This window comes from Dryobates pubescens, chromosome 16, assembly GCF_014839835.1.
Source record: "Dryobates pubescens isolate bDryPub1 chromosome 16, bDryPub1.pri, whole genome shotgun sequence".
Classification (NCBI taxonomy): Eukaryota; Metazoa; Chordata; class Aves; order Piciformes; family Picidae; genus Dryobates; species Dryobates pubescens.
The window spans coordinates 21,499,935-21,517,929 of NC_071627.1; the positions used below are offsets into that span (position 1 = coordinate 21,499,935).

The 17,995-nt window shown below is 51.6% G+C and overlaps 1 protein-coding gene across 1 annotated transcript in view; it reads left to right on the plus strand.

Annotated features, from left to right (window-relative positions):
- Nucleotides 1-443: 443 nt before the first annotated feature.
- Nucleotides 444-17,995, plus strand: part of FAT2 (FAT atypical cadherin 2) — a 67,460-nt gene continuing 49,908 nt past the window's right edge. Inside the window, exons 1-3 of the mRNA XM_009896143.2 lie at nucleotides 444-526; nucleotides 13,503-16,791; nucleotides 17,296-17,610. Coding sequence (XP_009894445.2) covers nucleotides 13,524-16,791; nucleotides 17,296-17,610 — 3,583 coding nt within the window. The 5' untranslated portion in view covers nucleotides 444-526; nucleotides 13,503-13,523. The remainder of the gene's footprint in view (nucleotides 527-13,502; nucleotides 16,792-17,295; nucleotides 17,611-17,995) is intronic.

The following is a 17,995-nucleotide window of genomic DNA, read 5'->3' on the forward strand; positions in this document are numbered from 1 at the left end:
TTCTTGCAACACCCACCTTGCAGCTGGTTAAAAAACAATCTGGCTTTTTCAAACGTGTTGGAGGGATTTACCTGATATATCCTGCACCCTTCCCACCCCTTGGAGTTGTGGTCCTAGATTTCGTGGCAAATCTAGTTAAACTAACAGTAAAAAGCTCTGCAATTATTTGGCTCTAAGGCTTGGGTCCGTGCCCAGCTCTGACACACACACACACAAGTTCACTTCTCCAGCAAGGGAGTGGGTAATGCCTCTCCTCTTCCTCCTCCTTCAGTCCGTCACGGAAGGGCTGGCTCTGCAGCGAGGTAGTTCCACCTCCTGCAACTTTCTCCCTCCTCGCTCTCAACCTGTGCTACTGGAGTTTCAGCCAGCGAAATCCCTTCCTGCGGGAGTTTTTCCGAGCCCCTTCCTCTGATTCGCGAGCACCATGGACCCCCAGCAGGCAGCGAGGTGCTGCTGTGGGAGAGGATTTTCAGCGGTGAGAGCCGAGAGGCAGTAAACTCAGGAGAGCTCTCTCCTGTCGCAACAGGTAAGGCACGCTGCTCGCCGGGGTGGGAATTGCAGTGTGACTCAGGGAGCCGTCTGTGCTGCACGGATGGAGGAAGGCATGGAGGATGCAGAGATTTAGTCACAAACCTGCTTTTGCATGTGAGTAGCTTTTGCTGAAAACAGACTTATCTTAAACGTGTTTGGGATGCAAAGGGAGAGCCTTTAACGTTTTCTCCCCTTCTGGCAAGCCCTAGCACGAGAGGCTGTAGAAGGAGCCAGGAAAAGCTTCAGCTGTGCTGGCAAGGAGTTTTCACCTGGACTCAGGTGGGAAACTTTAGCACATCGCAGCCAGTGCAAGCAGGTGGCCTCCAGGTAGCAAAGGCAAAAGCCTCGCTGCTGATCAAGGCAGGTGAGGAGGGACTGAGCAGAGAAGCTCTCCAGGTGTCTGCACGGGCAGGGTTTCTGCGGGGAGCATGTCTGTGCTGGAGCAAAGGGATTTGCTGCTGCAGGAGCAGCGACGGCGCCCGGCCGTAGGCTCAGCTGTTGGACACAGCCCCGTGTACCGGGGGGAGGCAGGACCGCTCCAAGGTCTGTCCCAACATTCCACTTGTCATCCCAAACTCGGCTGTGCCTTGGGGATCTCTGAGCAAACTGCCTGCCCTGGTCCCCCTCCGTGACAGGTAGCAGAGCCAGGCAGCTGAAGCGAGAGCCGCAGTCCCTGCTTCGCACCCTGCTCCGCACCGGAGCGTGTTTAAGCCTGTGCCTGTTTGCATCAGGGTGACTGTGCTCACCCTCAAGTGACTGATGGCAAAATGAGATTAAATCCCAGAGAAAATCCAGTCACAGTTCAGGGTGTGCAGGAATAATGTCCCACGGACGTGTGCAGCGCTGAGAAAAGAGGTGAAAACACCGGGAGGGAGGCCTGGGTGCTTGGAGCAGAGGGGACCCTTCCAAACAGCAGCTATCAGCTCATCAGCCTGCCAGGGCAGCTCAAGGCAGACTTGGTGGAGTGCAGCCTCCAGAGGGGCAAAGATCAGCTGTCACATCACAGGGTTTGCTCAGGACAAAGCCCTGACGGAAATGCCGGTGCTCACTTGGGTTTGCTGCTGTGAAGGGCTGAGAGTTTCCAGGAGGTGTGGGAAGCTGGGCTGTGCGGTGGCTGAGGCAGGCAGGGCTGCGGCTGACAGGCTCCTGCTTCACCCAGAGCACCCCGGATGCAGGCAGGAGGGCACGGAGTCCACTACATCCTCTGCTTCGGCATGCAGAGTGGGCAAAGAGCTGGCATGAGGCATGTAGAGAGCTGCCACAGCTCTCCAGGCTGTCAGCTAGAGAGCCCTGAGAGGTTATCAGAGGCTCGGGACGGAAAGCAAACAGTCTGTATCAGGCTCCTAAGGCTGTCTCGGTATTCGGGGAGCTTGGTATTGTGCACCCTTATCCTCTCCTAATGTGCAGTGCACCTCAGCTTATCAGGAACAGTTCAGGGACATCCGCCTGTCTGATAAATGGTTGGGGTTCCTGAGGGACTGAGCAGGCAGGAGGTTTCCAGCCCAGGCAGGAGGTTTCCAGCCCAGCCAGGGGCTCTGGTCTCTGCTTCTCCCCATCTGCTCCCTAACGCTGTGAGAGCGAGCCCAGCAGCCCCTGCCTCACCGAGGGGAGAGCAGAGCAGAGCAGAGCAGGGTCTGCTCCTCTCCCAAACCTTTCCCTCAGCTCCAGCTTGCACCACGACCTGCTTTTCAAACCCTAATGCCCTCACAAACCAGAGCGTCTCCCAGCCCTCCAAACAAACCCTGCGCGAAGGGAGAGTTCAAAGGAGGCACAACACCTGGAATCAAACATCTGTTACAAACTCATGCATTTTGCATCCCACACCCCTGCCAACTGCTCCGAGGCAAGTCCTACAGGATGGCTGCAGCCACCTCCGTGCTGCAGCGATGCCATTCCCTGCTCCCTGCGCTCACTCTGGGGTTTTTCTGCCACGTGTGGGGCGCGAGAGCGCGGCTGCACCCCGGGCACTCGTGGGCTTCTCCTGCCTCACGCACAGCCAAAGAGGATTAAATACCCTCAGCCCTTCGCTTGTGTTTCTCTCCAAGGCTGGGCTGGCAGCACTGATGCTCCATTGTCTGTTAGCAGGCTGATTTGCTGAGCCAGCAGTTTTCCCTGCTAATGGGGCAGGTACTGGTTTATTAGCAAAGAAAATTTCTTTCCTAATTCTCGGGAGAAGGCACTTGAGGGAGGGGCAGGCTGCAGAGGGCTGTTAGGAAGGGTTTGTAGCTCAGAACTGAACGAGCAGCAGGTTTGAAGCAAACCAAAGGAAGCATTCTTTTTTCCTTTTTGATTCTTGTGATTCTTTGTTGGTTGCTTGGTTTTTTTTACATGGAGGGCATAATTAAATCCTGGGACACGTTGCCACAGGATATTGCAGAGGCCAAAAGTGTACTTGGCTTCAAATAAGGTTTTGATCCATTTGGGATGGAGAGCCCCAGTGGAGGTTATTAAACAAACCAGCCCAAGAACCACCACATACTTGCACTGATGCTGGAGAGTGTTACACAGAGAATCATAGAATTGTTAGGGTTGGAAGGGACCTCAAGGATCAGCCAGCTCCAAACCCCCTGCCATGGGCAGGGACAGCTCACACCACAGCAGGCTGCTCACAGCCACCTCCAGCCTGGCTGCAAAAACCTCCAGGGATGAGGCTTCCACCACCTCCCTGGGCAACCTGTGCCAGGCTCTCACCACCCTCATGGGGAACAACTTCTTCCTAACATCCAATCTGAATCTACCCATTCCTAGTTTTTTTACATTCCTGTCACTCCCTGACATCCTAAAAAGTCCCTCCCCAGCTTTCTTGTAGCCCCTTCAGATACTGGAAGGCCACAATAAGGTCTCCTCAGAGCCTTCCCTTCTCCAGACTGAACAGCCCCAACTCCCTCAGTCTGTCCTCATAGGAGAGGTGCTCCAGCCCCATAGAACCTGCCTTGTTCCATGTGCTTCTCCTCTAAGCAGCCAAAACTGGCCCAAACTGGCCAATTGGGAAGAAAGATTGTAGAGAGAGGGCCAAGTGTGGCTATTTTGATGTTCTCATGTTGTGGGACTGTTTTGGCCAGAGCAGGTTGTGCCTTGGATAGATGCTGTGACTCAGGCAGCCCAGGCTAGGTTGGTTATGCCATGAATAGATACTCCATATGGCTCGGGCTGATAGGGACATTGTGTGCCCAGCCTGGTCTCTGGTTGTCACAGGTGCTGCAAGCAGTGTCCACACACAGCTGCCTGCTCCACAGAGGTGTTGCAATGGTGAGAGCCTTCAGAAATGTGAGTCCAGAAGACAGCCTGGACCGGGAGGCAGTGCCTAGTGCTGGGAGCAGGATATGAGCTGACGAGGACATGCTGTGGCCTGGGTAAACACACCTGTCTCAGAGGTTAATCTTTTCTCCAGTGAAACCCTGAGCTCCCCAGGGCAGGGGCTAGGTTTGCATCATCACTGTGAGTACAGAAGAGGAGGTGGGCTGCTGTAGGCAGCTTTCCCAAGGGCAGGCAGGAATGCAAGCCAAAGGTTTTCTATTTGAATTCAATAAATGTCTGCTGCAGGGAATTTCTGTGGCACAGCTGTTGGCATCCTGGATGGCCATCCTTTTACAAAGAAGGATCATGACCTGATCATCTCATTCTTCCTCTGTCCTCTGTGTCCTTAAGCTGCCTTAGAACACAGGAGAGGGACAAGAAGGAGCAGCCCAAAGTAGGCAGATGGCAACAGAGCGAAGGAGGCTGCAGTCAGAGCAGAAAGCTACTTTCTGTGCACCAGAAGGGAAAGACCAGCAGGGAGCTGGGCAAAGGAATGAGGAGATCTTAGTGCAGGAACAGGTCTGTGGATGAATGAGAATTGCCTGGTAGGAGAGAAAGAGATGAGAGAGGAGGCATAGGGGCCAGGGTAGAGTGAAGTCAAGCAGCCCACATCCTGCTGAGCACTGGGCTCCTCGCCTGGATCCAGCAGGGTGCATGGTCCCAGCTCTTTGTGCCAAGATGTTCTTGGACTCCTTCCCAACAAATCTGACAGGCCATAGGGCAACATGTATGTTCCCCACATGGAACCACAGAAAGGGAATGGGAGGACTGCTGGCACTCAGGTGATGCAGCCACTGTCCTGGTTGCTAACACACAGGTGGAGTTAAGGTACAAATGAGGACTCTCAGGGTCAAACAGCACAAGGTTAGAGCCCTTCCAAACGCTAGGCAGGGCTGCTCCTCTCACCAGGCTGGGGTGGGAGCTAAGTCCAGTCTGGATTCACAGCTCTGGTGGGTCAGAAGGGAGCTGTGTGTTGGGATCTCACAGGCTTTGCAGCACCTAAATAAACAGCTGTTTGGTGAGCAGCTAAATTCATGAAGCTTGGTTGCCTGGGGCACTCGCTCTCTCTTGTGTGGATCCCTCTGATGTCTAATAATCGGGTTGGGCTCACATTAGAGCCTTTTCTTCCAGCTGGGAGTCCTAATTTGGATTTCTCTCCTCTCTCCTGCTGCTTTTCACAAGTTTCTGCAAACCCAACACCTTTCAAGTCTTTACCTATCTGGTTAAATTCGACTGAAACTGGCCAGCAGGTAGCAAGGAGGACTGACAAGGCGGTGCCACACGCCAGCTTCCTTCAGCGGTCTGCAGACAGGGCAAGGTCATTTGCATCTCAACCATGAGGAAAATGTGAAAGGTTCAGTGTGAGCCTTGGCAGGAGAAAGCAATCAAGAGCGAGCCCAGGATCCCCTGTGGGCTCTCACAGCATGTGCTGATGGCCACTGCATGCCTGCTGGGAGAGATCCTTGTAGTGACTGAGGAATGTGGCCTTGGTATTAAGAGCTTCCGTGGGAGCTGAATCCCAGGCAGAGAGGTGCACGGCCCCAGCAACAGCAGAGTTGGGGCAGGCTCACATGAGGACCTGGCACACTGCAGCTGGCTCTTGTGCCAACACGTTTGGGCTGCTGCACCGTGGTGCCCAGCCCCTGGGCCCCTCACAGCATGCTTAGGGAGCAGCTCCCACCAAGCCCCGTCCCCACCGGCACTACTCTTATCCAGCCCCCTAGGGCTGTTCCTTTTCTCAGGCATCAAGTACCCAAATCCCATCTGAGGCACCAGTGGAATCTGCCTTTTCAACTCCCTGTCTCATGGCTGTAATGTTTGCAGTCCCTGGCCAAAGAGTTAGTCAGCACCCCCCATCACCTTCCTGGTTACCTGTGTAATGCAGCTTCTGGACCACAGGCAGGATTTATCCCTGTGCTGCCTGTAACTGAGGAGGGCAGGAGGCAATCAGGATGGAAAAGCAGCTCATCCATTCAGGGAAAAGCAGAGGAAAGGGATCTGGCTTCCCAGAGATGTGGTGGAGGCTCCATCCCTGGAGACATTCAAAGTCAAACTTGATGGGGACCTGAGCATCCTGGTCTAGGTTAAGATGTCTCTGCTCACTGTGGGGGGGTTTGGACAAGATGACCTTCGAGGGTCCCTGCCAAGCCAATGCATTCTGCAACCCTATGGTTAGGAATAATCCATAAGGATGCTTCCACCTGCCCTTGGCACAAGCAAGTCAACCACCCTGATGTCACACTTTCTCTGGGACAGGAGCCAGAAGCAAGGCAGTTGGCACTGCAAGGTTCCCTCATGGAACAGAATCATAGAATCAATAAGATTGGAAGAGACCTCAAGGATCACCAAGCCCAACCTGTCACCCAACACCTCATGACTACTAAACCGTGGCACCAAGTGCCACGTCCAGTCCCCTCCTGAACACCTCCAGGGATGGTCCCCTAGCCCCCCTCCAGCAAGGCCAGAGCACCACCGAGGACTCCACAGCTCTGGAGCTGTGATTAACTCCTGCTCTCCGATGATGTTGCAATGCCAAGACAGATAAAGATCACTGACCCTTCTAACTCCACGGGGAGTTCAAGCCTGTTCAAGTTCTCCTGGGCCTAACAGACAAGCTCCTGGAGGCTTACAACAATGACAGAGAAACCTCAGCTATGTGACACGTATCTGAGCCAGGCTAAGGTGCTGGCAGCAGCACAAAATCAGGCTCCTCACAGAGCATTGGACAGAAATGCACATTGTGACAAGAGAAAGCCTTTGGCTTTGCAGGCAAGGTGATGTTTTGCTCGTGCACAGAGGGTGGCTTGGAAGCAAAGGCACCTGGCACCTGTTCCTTCTGGTGTGAAGGAGCAAAACAGAGCAGCAGGTAGAGCAGAAGGCACAGGCAAAGCCATGAGGATGGAGCAGTGGGCACAATGTCCAAAGGAAAAGGAGTGAGGAGCTGCTGGAGGAGGCCACAGTGAGATGTCACGGAGGAAGGTGGCTTTGGACCCCATCTGGATCTGAGCCTCCAACCTGTGAACAAATGCATGGTGGCAAAGGCAGCAAAAGCACTCAGCTGTATGGGCAAAGGAGCAGCTGACATCAGAGTAACTAAACACCTCTCAGACACCCCTCCAATGTGGAAGACCATCCTGCTCTCTGCTCTCCTGTGCAACTAACCCATGTTCTGCACATCTGCCTTCATTGCTCCAGGGACAGTGTCCAAACATACTCCTGCTGTCAGCCCTGAACAGTGGTCCTAGCAGGACCTCTCAGAGGTCCTCTGGCAGAATAGACCCTGGGAAGGCAGCAGCCTGCTAGAGAAAAAGGGTGTCCCAGCACCATGCCAGGTCTACCAGCCTGGGGCCCAGATTGCCCCATACAAGACAATAACTTACAGGCTTCTGCTAAAATCCTTCAAGAGAGTCTCTGCTCTTCCAACACCCCTTAGATGCTGTTGGTCCAAGCTCCCCAGGATACTCAATCTGCCTGGAGTTAAAGTGCCTGCCTGGCCCAGCTGGTGAGATGAGCATCTCCATGGTGCTCATAATGCTGTACCCATTCTGCTCAGGAACCTGTTTCTGACCTGCCCCCCACCATGCTGAGCAGTCCAAACAAGAGTTGCTGCTCCACACGGTAGCATGGCAGTCCAATGGCTTTAGACTGAGCTTTACAGCTGAGCAGCCCCCAGTGCTGCCCACCCCATCGGCATGCAGCCACTTTATCACCAGCAAAGGAGCTGAACCATGAAATGATTACAGCACAAGGCCTGGGCACTGCCCACAGGCCACTCTCTGTGACAGGAGCAGCGTTTCATGGATGACTTGGAGCAAGGGTAGACCTCAGTTGTAAAAGGCACGTGCACCAGGATTTAATCCACCAGCCACCTTGCTCCAGGCTGTCTAGCAACCTGGAAACAATTTCCAAAGGTCTATCCAAGTCATCTGGAGATTGGAAAGTTGAGATGGGGAAGGAACAGCCCAAGTGTGCTGGGGTGGAATCTTGCAAGTGCAGCAAAAAGCTGTAGCCACACGAACACAGCCCCAGAGCAGGCTGGCGCAAAACACAGCTCTGCAAACACAGCTCGAAGAAAACCATCCACAGGCTCTGGAAAACCCCGAAATACTCTGAGGAACAAAACACCAGCACTTCAGGGGCTCCTTTCATTAGTTTTCTGGCTTTCTGCAGTACCTCCAGGATGTATTTCTGCAAAACCAAGCAGAGGCTCCACGACTGATCATGGGAGCAGGATCCCCGAGAACGGCTAGCAGCAGTTGCTAGCCTGCACTCAGCATCCCTTTCTGAGAAACGCTGCTGAGATCATGAGAACAGCTCCATGCCACAGCTTGGGAAGGGAGGGGTTGGTTTGTTTTTTCCCAAGTCTGGGAAAAGAGAACAAAAAAAATACCCATCTCCCCACAGAATTTAAACCCCACAGGTTTGGCTGGTGAGTGGCTGGCAGGAGACTCACCAAAACTGAGCAAGGCACCAAGTGGAAAAGGATCCAATTCCCATCAGCTTTGCTGTGGTGGAGGAGAAGGCAAACATTAACCCGACAGCCCAGCCCCCACACAGCATGCAGAGGGGTTACTTCAGTGCTGGGAATCCAAACATCTCACAGACAGGGCTCAACACCTGTACAAGGAGCATTCCTTTTCATCTGTCACTTTCCAACATTAAAACCCCAGGGACTGCTTTCTGGTTGATCCTATTTGGCAGGCAGCTGTAAGGATGTTGCCTCAACTATGCCTGAACTCCTTCTGCTCACCAACCATGCAAGCCAGGAGAAGACAGCATCCCAACTCTTATTTACTTCCCCAAGGCCTTGTATCCACCATCTTCCATGATTTACTTCTTTTGCTCTCTGTCTCTATGGCCCAGTGACCACTGAAATTCAGACCTGAAGTTAAGCTGTCCCATCACTGAGCATTAGACAACCAAACACATCTCCCTTCTCCCCCTTGGCACCTCCTGTTGTAAACTCCAACAAAGATGTTGATGTGTTTGGGGATGGTTTAGATCAGTACCTGTCCTGGGGGAGGAACTGTTTCTTGTAGTGAAGTAAAAAATGAGAGGGAGAATGTGGGGGAGAGAAAGAGAGAGAGAGGAAGAGAATGAGAGATAAAGAAAGAGGAAGAGAATGAGAGACAAAGAAAGAGGAAGAGATTTTGGGACGTGCGCTGGCAAAAGAGCAATGAGGCAAGAGTTGTCTTTATTTCCCCAAGAAAATGATGATTTTTTCTCTGATCTTTTGATGTAGAAACTTTGGGCCAATCTCCCACCACAGCTAGCGAGGGGAATCCTGCTCCTGGTGTATTCAGCGCTCGCCTTGTTTTGTGTTTTGGGTTTTTGTTGCTCTTAAATGCCTCTCTTGAAGAGAATTGAAGGGTGGGGCTGGGGCCACACCTGCTTTCTAGCAGGCTGCAGCGCTTTTCTGCAACATGGCCAACAAACACAACAACCCACACATGGCAGGAGACCCCGGGGAGGACCCCCCCCAGAGGGCTGCCAGCCCCCAGCCCGTGCCCCAGCTGCACACCCCGGCTGACTGGAGCAGCCGTGCCCTGCACCAATCCCCCTCCACATCACCCAACTGCACAGCCTCCCCACGCACCCACTTTGAACCTCAGTGCTGTGTTTGTTCCTCCATTTCAGAGCAACAGATTGGGGCATGTCTTCGAGAGAGGATCACAATTTGGATGTTAAATTTAGACGCGCGCTTAGGCTCTGATTAGAGATACTCCGAATGTTTACGCGCTCCGTGGGGAGTTTGCATCTACAGGGCTGAGGGCAAAGCCCCTCCGGGCTCTCTGATCCTCGCCTGGTGATTAGGAGAGGAGGTTGAATCACCACATAATGATGCCCTGGTATTTCCCTCAGTCAGGAACATGCCTTGCCTTCCTCACTCTACCCCACCGATGGGCTCCCTCCAACACATCCACCTCCCCATGTGCAACCGGCTCCAGGAGAGCATCTATGCCCAGGGAAGTCATGGGAAGAGAGAAGCACAGAGAGTCAGAGTCAGAATCACAGAGTCCCAGAACCACATAATGTTAGGGGCTGCAAGAGACCTCAAAAAATCATCCAGTCCTACCCCCCTGCCAGAGCAGGATCACCTATACCAGGTCTCATCAGAACACATCCAGGCAGGTCTTGAGTATCTCCAAAGAGGGAGACGCCACAACTCCCCCCAGGCAGCCTGAGCAGCAGAAAGAATGCAGAGTCATGAGGTCTGTGGTGACAGGTTGGACTTGATGATCTTTGAGGTCTCTTCCAACCTTGGTGATTCTGTGACAACATGGAGATCCTTGAGCTCCATTGCAAGGACCCTTGAGCTTAGCAGGGCTGCCCTTCCTTGGCAGCTGCCTGTATCAGGGATTTTAAGGGCTAGCAAATTGATTTTCTGCTGTTTTCACATTATCCACAGCTTTCCCACCCAAAGTACAAGTCATAGAAGGCAAACCTCCTTTCTGCTGCTTGATTAATAACACTTCCCAGGGGTGGCTCCAGCAGGGCTTTCCCTGGAGCTGAGCTAAGGCAGCAGTCAACCACATTCACCCTGCCTTCAGAGCACCGTGCCCCATTGTTCTGGTGAGATTCACCATGGCCTCTGGAAATGTCCCAGTTCCACTTCTGGATGGATTTGCATTGTGAATGTGGTGTAAACGATCCTAGTTGCAGAAGGTAGAGCAGGGGCTGCACAGTTGCCTCCTGGGAGATCTATTACTCTTCAAAATACATTAAAACCACGCTGGAGGAAGAGAAAGAAGGCATCTAGTGTGGCACTGTTTCAAACAAGGCATCCAGTGTGGCACTGTTTCCCAGTGCAACCTACTAAAGAGGAAACTCCAGGCTAGAAGTAGTAGGTGATGGTTTCTCATTCTGAGGTGGGAAGTTGCAGGCTCTACTGGGAACCCCAGGACACTCAAGCACAAATAGGTCAACTTTTGAAGCACACTGGTGTCACCAACCCTCTCCAACTCATCCTTTTAGCAAAGGATAAAATAAGAGGCAAACATGGGCTTGTGTGGAACTGCTCAAACAGTGACAGGATTTCCCAGCAGTACTGGGACAGAAATTGTCCAAGCAGATGCTCATGCAATAATAAGGGCGAAGAAAGAGCACCCCTCAGAGCACATGCAGTTGCTGTCAGGGGGTGTCATGGTCTCTCTGTGCTATTGTTGGGGCTTTGGGTATGAGACCCACCACAAAGGGAAGCTGCCAGAGTTCAGAAGCTGGTAGTGATGCCTCCTAAAAGTTCCTCCCAAAGTTTCAGATCGTTTCCAGAGGAAATGAGGCTTCTGCCTCATGCATGCCCCATGTGTGTAGTTACCCTCCATCCTTCATAATAACAGCTGAAGCCATGGGCTGCTGTCAACCCAGCTTGTAATTGAGAGCCAAGCTCTCAGAAATATGAGGTCACTACAGGTTTTGCAAAGTAGTTAGCTGGACAGAGGAGTAAAACCCTGCTAATGCCCCCACCACCACCACCCCCACAGAGATTAAAACCAGCAATGTGAGTGAAGCTCTTCTTAGATGTCAGGAAATCTGCAGGTAAGAGTGAGGTTAAAGACATTCCAGGAGGGATTCAGAAGAAAGCTTGCATCTTGCTAAATGCCAGAAAAACCCACTCCTTGCTCAAGGTTATCCTCCCATATTGAATTGCTGGTGTTCAAGAAGGCATGTGCTCTAGCTCCAGCTTTTCTTGTGGTTGTGGAGTTCATAACCGTCTCTGCCTTGCGGGTTCTCTGATGTCTTCTGAGCGATGAGTTCACATTGCCATTGCAGTGCAATTCAATTAAAAAGTCAATTAGCCCAGATACAAAGCGATCATCTTCATTAACTCTGCTGTTCATGGAACAACAACTGTTTTGTTGCTGGTTTATTCTGCTGCCTTACTCTGCTCTGGATTGGAGGTGACTTTTCCTGCTCCACAGTCCCAGCAGACACGCGTGCTCGCAGCACGCATGCATCTCCTTTCCAGGTTCAGCAGTTGAAAATGTTGGAAGGGAGCAGCTCTAGGCAAGTCCCTGCACGCTGCACGGCTCTTAAGCGTCGTTAAGTAACAAGCAGAGCTTTTAAGAACACGGTTTTCAACTTCTCAGAAGGAACCATGTGCCTTGCTGGGTCGCCCAGCCCCGTCCCCCAAGATTTTCTTTCATTTGCCCTGCACTTGAGACTTTGTCCTCTCTCCTAGAAGTGAAATGGTGGCATAAATAAAAGACTTAAACCAAAAAAAGAGCCTGGATTTTGTCAGATCCAGATCCTGTGGACTTCTCCTGGTTGTTTCTCCTCAGCTTCAGACCACTTGTTTCAAAAAGGAGTGACCACACAGCAGGGAGACTGCTGGGTGGCTGGCCTCTGCTTACCGAGGAAGAAAAGAGGTTTGAAGGAAGTCTGAAGGTTACAGCCTTGTATTTATCGGTAATTAGATATCTCAGGCAGAGAATATGACACACATTGTTCGTCAGGCTCGAGTAATTTGTCCCTACCATTCGACTTGACTTATAAATTGAGCTAGTTCTGGCTTTTAAAGAGATGAGTCGTGAAAAAGTGTCTGGAAGAACAAGTCTTCCCTGTTTAAATCAGGAATGTGCCAAATGACTGGCAGGTACTTGATCTATAATTTAAATTTAAAAGAGGAAGAAACAGTCCTAGATAAAGATCTCCTGGGATATCTAGGGGAACTATATGCACCTATATATAGCTTATCCCTGGTTTCAACCCTCAAATGCACACAAAGCAGCACACAAAGCAGCACACACTCGGGCTTTTGAAAAGAACAGACCGTGATCCTTTAACAAGCTCCACGAAGCTCCCTAATGAAGTTACAACCTTGTTAATCACCTACACGCTCCCCAGTCCCTTCTCTGGTACACTTTGTTCACAGAGAGAAATCAGCGAGCTGCAGCTGCTCAGGAGTTGTTAGAGAGGGAAGTTGAGGGTCGTGGATGGCAGGTCTTCCACAGGAATTCTGACCCCAGGGCTCTGGGAGGCACCAGAGAAATTGCTCAGTGGTTGAGGATGGCATGGTCAAAGTGTCTTGCTCTTTCAAGCAACACCGAGGAGGCAGCCAGGATCAGCCCTGTGAATCAGAACTGAACTACAGCTTGACTAGGATCTGAGCTGAAGCTGTTGAAAAGGGCCACACTGCTGAGCTGACCATTCAGAAGGAATTTGCACAGTGCAGCAGGGCATCCCTGCTGAAAGGGGGAGAACAGGGGGAGAAGAAAGGGAAGACAAATCATGGGGAGAGACATCAAACCGCAGTCTGGATACTGACTCTTGAAAATACTTTGCAAGGACTTGTGTGGAAAGAGAGTTAAGATGGAGAAGGGAGGATGGAGAAATGAAATTGAAGTGGGGTTTGATTGGGTGTGGAGAGTTCAAATATGCTGTCTGACAAGGGAGAAGGCAGAAAGGAGGGAGGGAGAGATCATTCACACATCAGGAAGTCAGCCTGATCACTTTCTGCCCTCTGCAAGGTCAAAACCAGAAGGAGAGAAAGTGAATGGGTCTGAGCCAGCATGGGGATGTGGGAGGTCAGGTCCTTCACTGGGACAGAAGGAAGAAGAGCTGAGCTAATTGTCAAGGTAGAGGGAGGAGGGAGGTGAGGCTAAAGCCCCGAGCCCATGGGGATTCTTTTCCTAAAGTTAATACAAATCACCAATGATCTTCCTTTGACCCTGCAGGACCCGAGGAGACACCACACCATGGAAGTCACTCTCAGAAGGCACTTCCTGAGTTTTGCTGTTTTCCTGATGCACTGTGTGGTCCACAAGGCAAGCTGTGAGAAAGGCAACACTTCCCCCCTGCACTTCACCCACTTCTTCTATAATGCCACCATCTATGAGAACTCAGCTCCCAAAACCTACGTGGAGAGCTACGTCAAAATGGGTATTTACAAGACAGACCCAGAGTGGGACATCAGATACAGGATAGCCTCTGGAGACAACACTGGTGTCTTTAAAACAGAGGAGCATGTGATTGGGGATTTCTGCTTCTTGAGGATAAGGACCAGGAGCAGCAACACAGCACTTTTAAACCGGGAGGTCAAAGACAGTTATATATTAATCATCAAGGCCACAGAGAGCACTTTTGCCTACGAAGCCTGGGCCAAGGTCTTGATCCACATTCTGGACAGAAATGACTTGAAACCTCTCTTTTCACCCCCTTCCTACAAAGTGTCCATCAGAGAAGACACTCCTCTGAAAACAGTGGTCAGCACGCTCAGTGCCACTGACGCCGATGCTGGGCAGAATGCTGAGTTCTACTACGCCCTCAATACCAAGTCTGACCTGTTCACTGTCCACCCCACCACCGGGGCAGTCATGACCACGGGCAGGCTGAACAGCACCCACCGAGGCAGGCACCACCTGCAGGTTTTGGCTGTGGACAGAATGAGAAAGATCATGGAGGGGAATGGCTTTGGCAACCTGGCTAGTCTCACGATCCAGGTGGAGCCATCTGCCAGGAAACCTCCCTCTATCTCCTCAGTGAAGGTGACACCGCCTGACTCGGCCGAAGACTTCCTCTATGCGACCCTGTCTGTAGAAAGCGGTGACTCAGAAGCAGGGATTGATTCAGTTGACTTTGTGGATGGAGATCCAGGAAGGCATTTCAAAGCCATCAAATCCTACTTTGGGAGCAGCGAGTTCATGGTTGTGTCCACCAAAGAGATCAACTGGTTACTTTACCCATTTGGTTTCAACCTCAGCCTGCAAGCCAAGGACAAGAGCAAGCCACCACTGTTCTCTCCTGTCAGAGTTATCCATATACCTCCCGCCAAGTACGTCTCTGCCAGGTTTGAGAAAGAAGTGTACCAGGTGCAGCTGAGTGAGTTTTCCCCAGCTGGAAGCCAGGTTGTTATGGTGAAGGTCACGCCAGCCTTCCCAAACCTGAAATACGTTTTGAAACCGACTCCCGACAGCGCGAGCTTTAAAATCAATCCTCACACCGGGCTGATAACTACCGCCAGAGCAATGGACTTCCACGAGCAGTCTCGTTTTGAGCTTGAGGTTACGACCCCGAGCGGCCACACAAGCACAGCTGTTGCCATTGACATCGTTGACTGCAACAACCACGCCCCAAGCTTTACTCAGTCCTCGTACCGCGGGGCCTTCGACGAAAACGTTCCGCCCGGCACCAGTGTCCTAACAGTAAGCGCTACAGACCAAGATGAAGGCGACAACGGCTTCGTCACCTACACTATAGCCAACCACAAGTCGGTCCCCTTCGTCATCGACCCCTACTCTGGCACCATTTCCACCTCCAAGTCAATGGACTATGAGCTGATGCAGAGATGGCATCACCTGCGAGTGTGGGCATCGGACTGGGGCTCGCCCTTCCGCCACGAAACGGAGGTGCACGTCTCCCTCATGCTGAGCAACGTCAACGACAACGCTCCTGTGTTCGAGAAGGCGAGCTGCAGCGGCACCATCCCGTGGGACTTCCCCGTTGGCAGCCCCGTGGCCACGGTCTCCGCAATCGACAGCGATGAGCTGCAGCATATCAAGTATGAAATCAAGTCTGGCAACGAGTTGAGGCATTTTGAACTCAATCCCATCTCTGGAGTAATATCTCTTAGAATCTCTCTGCGAGATCTTCCTCCTCCTGAGCAGCCACTCTTCTACTCTTTGAAAATAACTGCAACAGATGGAGAGAACTACGCCCTGCCGACATCTGTAAATATCACCGTGGTCGGCCAAGGCCTCCCTGTCAAGATGCAGTGCGAGGAAACAGGAGTCTTGAAGCAGCTGACAGAAACTATCATACACTCCATTGAGTCCCAGTCTCAAGGCCATGGGCAGGATGATGAAGCATCCCTGAACTTGCACCTCGTCAACCATAATGCTCCAAGGTTTGACGACAGCTTTCCACGATCCATTGATGTCGTAGAGACGGTTCCCATCAACTCAACCCTCGCTGACCTTTCAGCTATTGATCCTGATACTGGCTTCAATGGAAAATTGGTCTATGTCATCTCAGATGGAAATGATGACAGTTGCTTTACCATTGACCTGGAACTGGGTCTCCTTCAAGTCCTTTCTCCCCTAGATCACGAACGAACCAGCTTCTACATTCTTAACGTTACAGCATATGACCTTGGCACGCCGCAAAAATCAGCTTGGAAACTCTTGGCTGTGAACGTGTTGGATACCAATGACAACACTCCTAAATTCTCACAAGGTGCCTACTGGGTGGCCATACCAGAAGATGTGGCAACAGGGACAACAATAGCTCAGCTGAAAGCAGAAGATGCTGACACAGATGACAACGGCAGAGTAAAATATTCTCTCCTAACTCCCACTGAAAAGTTTGCCATTAACAGTGTCACCGGGGAAGTGATGGTTACAGGTGCCCTGGACAGAGAATTGTGGCCTTCCTATGTACTGAAAATAGAAGCGAGGGACCAGCCCAAAACCGGCTACCAGCTGTTCTCTGTTACAGATCTCATTGTGACTCTGGAGGATGTAAATGACAACACCCCACAATGCCTCCCAGCCCTCAACAGTGTGAAGGTCCCAGAGGACCTGCCCGTGGGAACCATTCTCCTGTTTCTGGAGGCTTTTGACCCAGATGCAGGCTCTGGGGGTGAGGTGAGGTACAGCCTGGTTAACGATGAGGAGATGATGTTCCGTGTGGATAAGCTAACTGGAGCGCTGAGGTTGGAGAAGGAGCTGGACTATGAGAAGAAGGACTCTTACAACCTAACCGTGCAGGTCAGTGACGCTGGGAAGCCCTTCACTCGCTCTTCCCTCTGCCACCTGGAAGTGAACATCCTTGATGTCAACGAGAACTTGCACCCACCACGCTTTGCCTCCTTTGTCTTCAAAGGCTGGGTGCAGGAGAATAGCCCTGAGGGCACATCAGTGATGATGGTCACAGCAAAAGATATCGACAAGGGGAAAGACGGAGAGGTTCAATACTTCCTCCGGGAGGGCACCGGCCTGTCTGCCTTCAGCATTGAAAAGGACACAGGTAAGGACAGCTCAGTTTAAATAGTGCATCTAAAGGCTTCAACCACACACGGGGTTTGGCCTGACTCTTTGGCCCAAGAGGACATTTCTGTGTTCTCTCCGTTCATGCAGCATTCAAATCTCTGTTGGTTGCGCAGGGATGTACAACGTGCGTTCCTGTATCTGGGGAGGAGCAAGCAGGCTTTGCCTCCTTAAAATAACACAAAGCCAATGTCTGTCCTCACTCAAAATGCCAAGTCCTTCCCTTTTGTGTACCATTTTACCCTCGATACAAGCAAGGCCTCCTCTTGGAATTAACCAGGTTGGAAAAGACCTTTGAGATCGTCGAGTCCAACCTGTCATCCCACACTATCCAACCAACTTCCACACATCCTGACAGCCAGGCAAGGTTGATGCACCTGCAGCAAATACCAGGAAGCAGACTACAGGCACAGGCTGGTCTGTCACTAAGGCTAAAGTGGTCTGAGTTTCTGAAATCCCTCACAAGTCATTTCTGTCGTTCTAGGCACCATCCGCACCATAGGACCCCTCGACCGAGAAGGAACATCTCACTACTGGCTGACAGTGCTGGCGCTTGACCTGGGAACAATTCCTCTGTCTTCTGTGACTGAAATCTATATTGAAGTCACTGATACCAATGACAACCCACCTCTGATGTCCAGACCTGTCTTCTACGCCTCTGTGATGGAGAATTCCCCACCAAACACATCTGTCCTTCAGCTTGATGCCCTAGACCCAGACTCTAGCTCAGAGGGAAAACTGACTTTTCATATCCTAACTGGAAATCCTCAAGGACTCTTCACCATTAACCTCATTACAGGTAAGACTGACCCAACTCAGCATCTCTTTTTGAGGTTTCCAAGTGCCCAGGGGATGTTCTATATCCAATAGAAACAGCCCACACAGTGGCCTTTGTCACAGCTTCCTTCTGCAGCAAAAGTCCCAGCCTCCAAACACGCAGTGTGGGGAGGCTAAGGGTTGAAACCCTCAACCTGAGGGCTGCTCTCTGCATCCAGATGGCTCTTAGAATGACACAAATGGGCTACTTTCAAAGCCCTAAATAGAACCAAGGAGTTGCTTTTAATCTTCCTTCTTGTAAACAACTGCCCTACTGCAGAGCCTGAGCCAGGAAACACCCTTCTGGAGGTGACTATCTGCTCTTGAGACAGACCAAGGCAGGATTAATAAAAGTGAATCCCACTGCA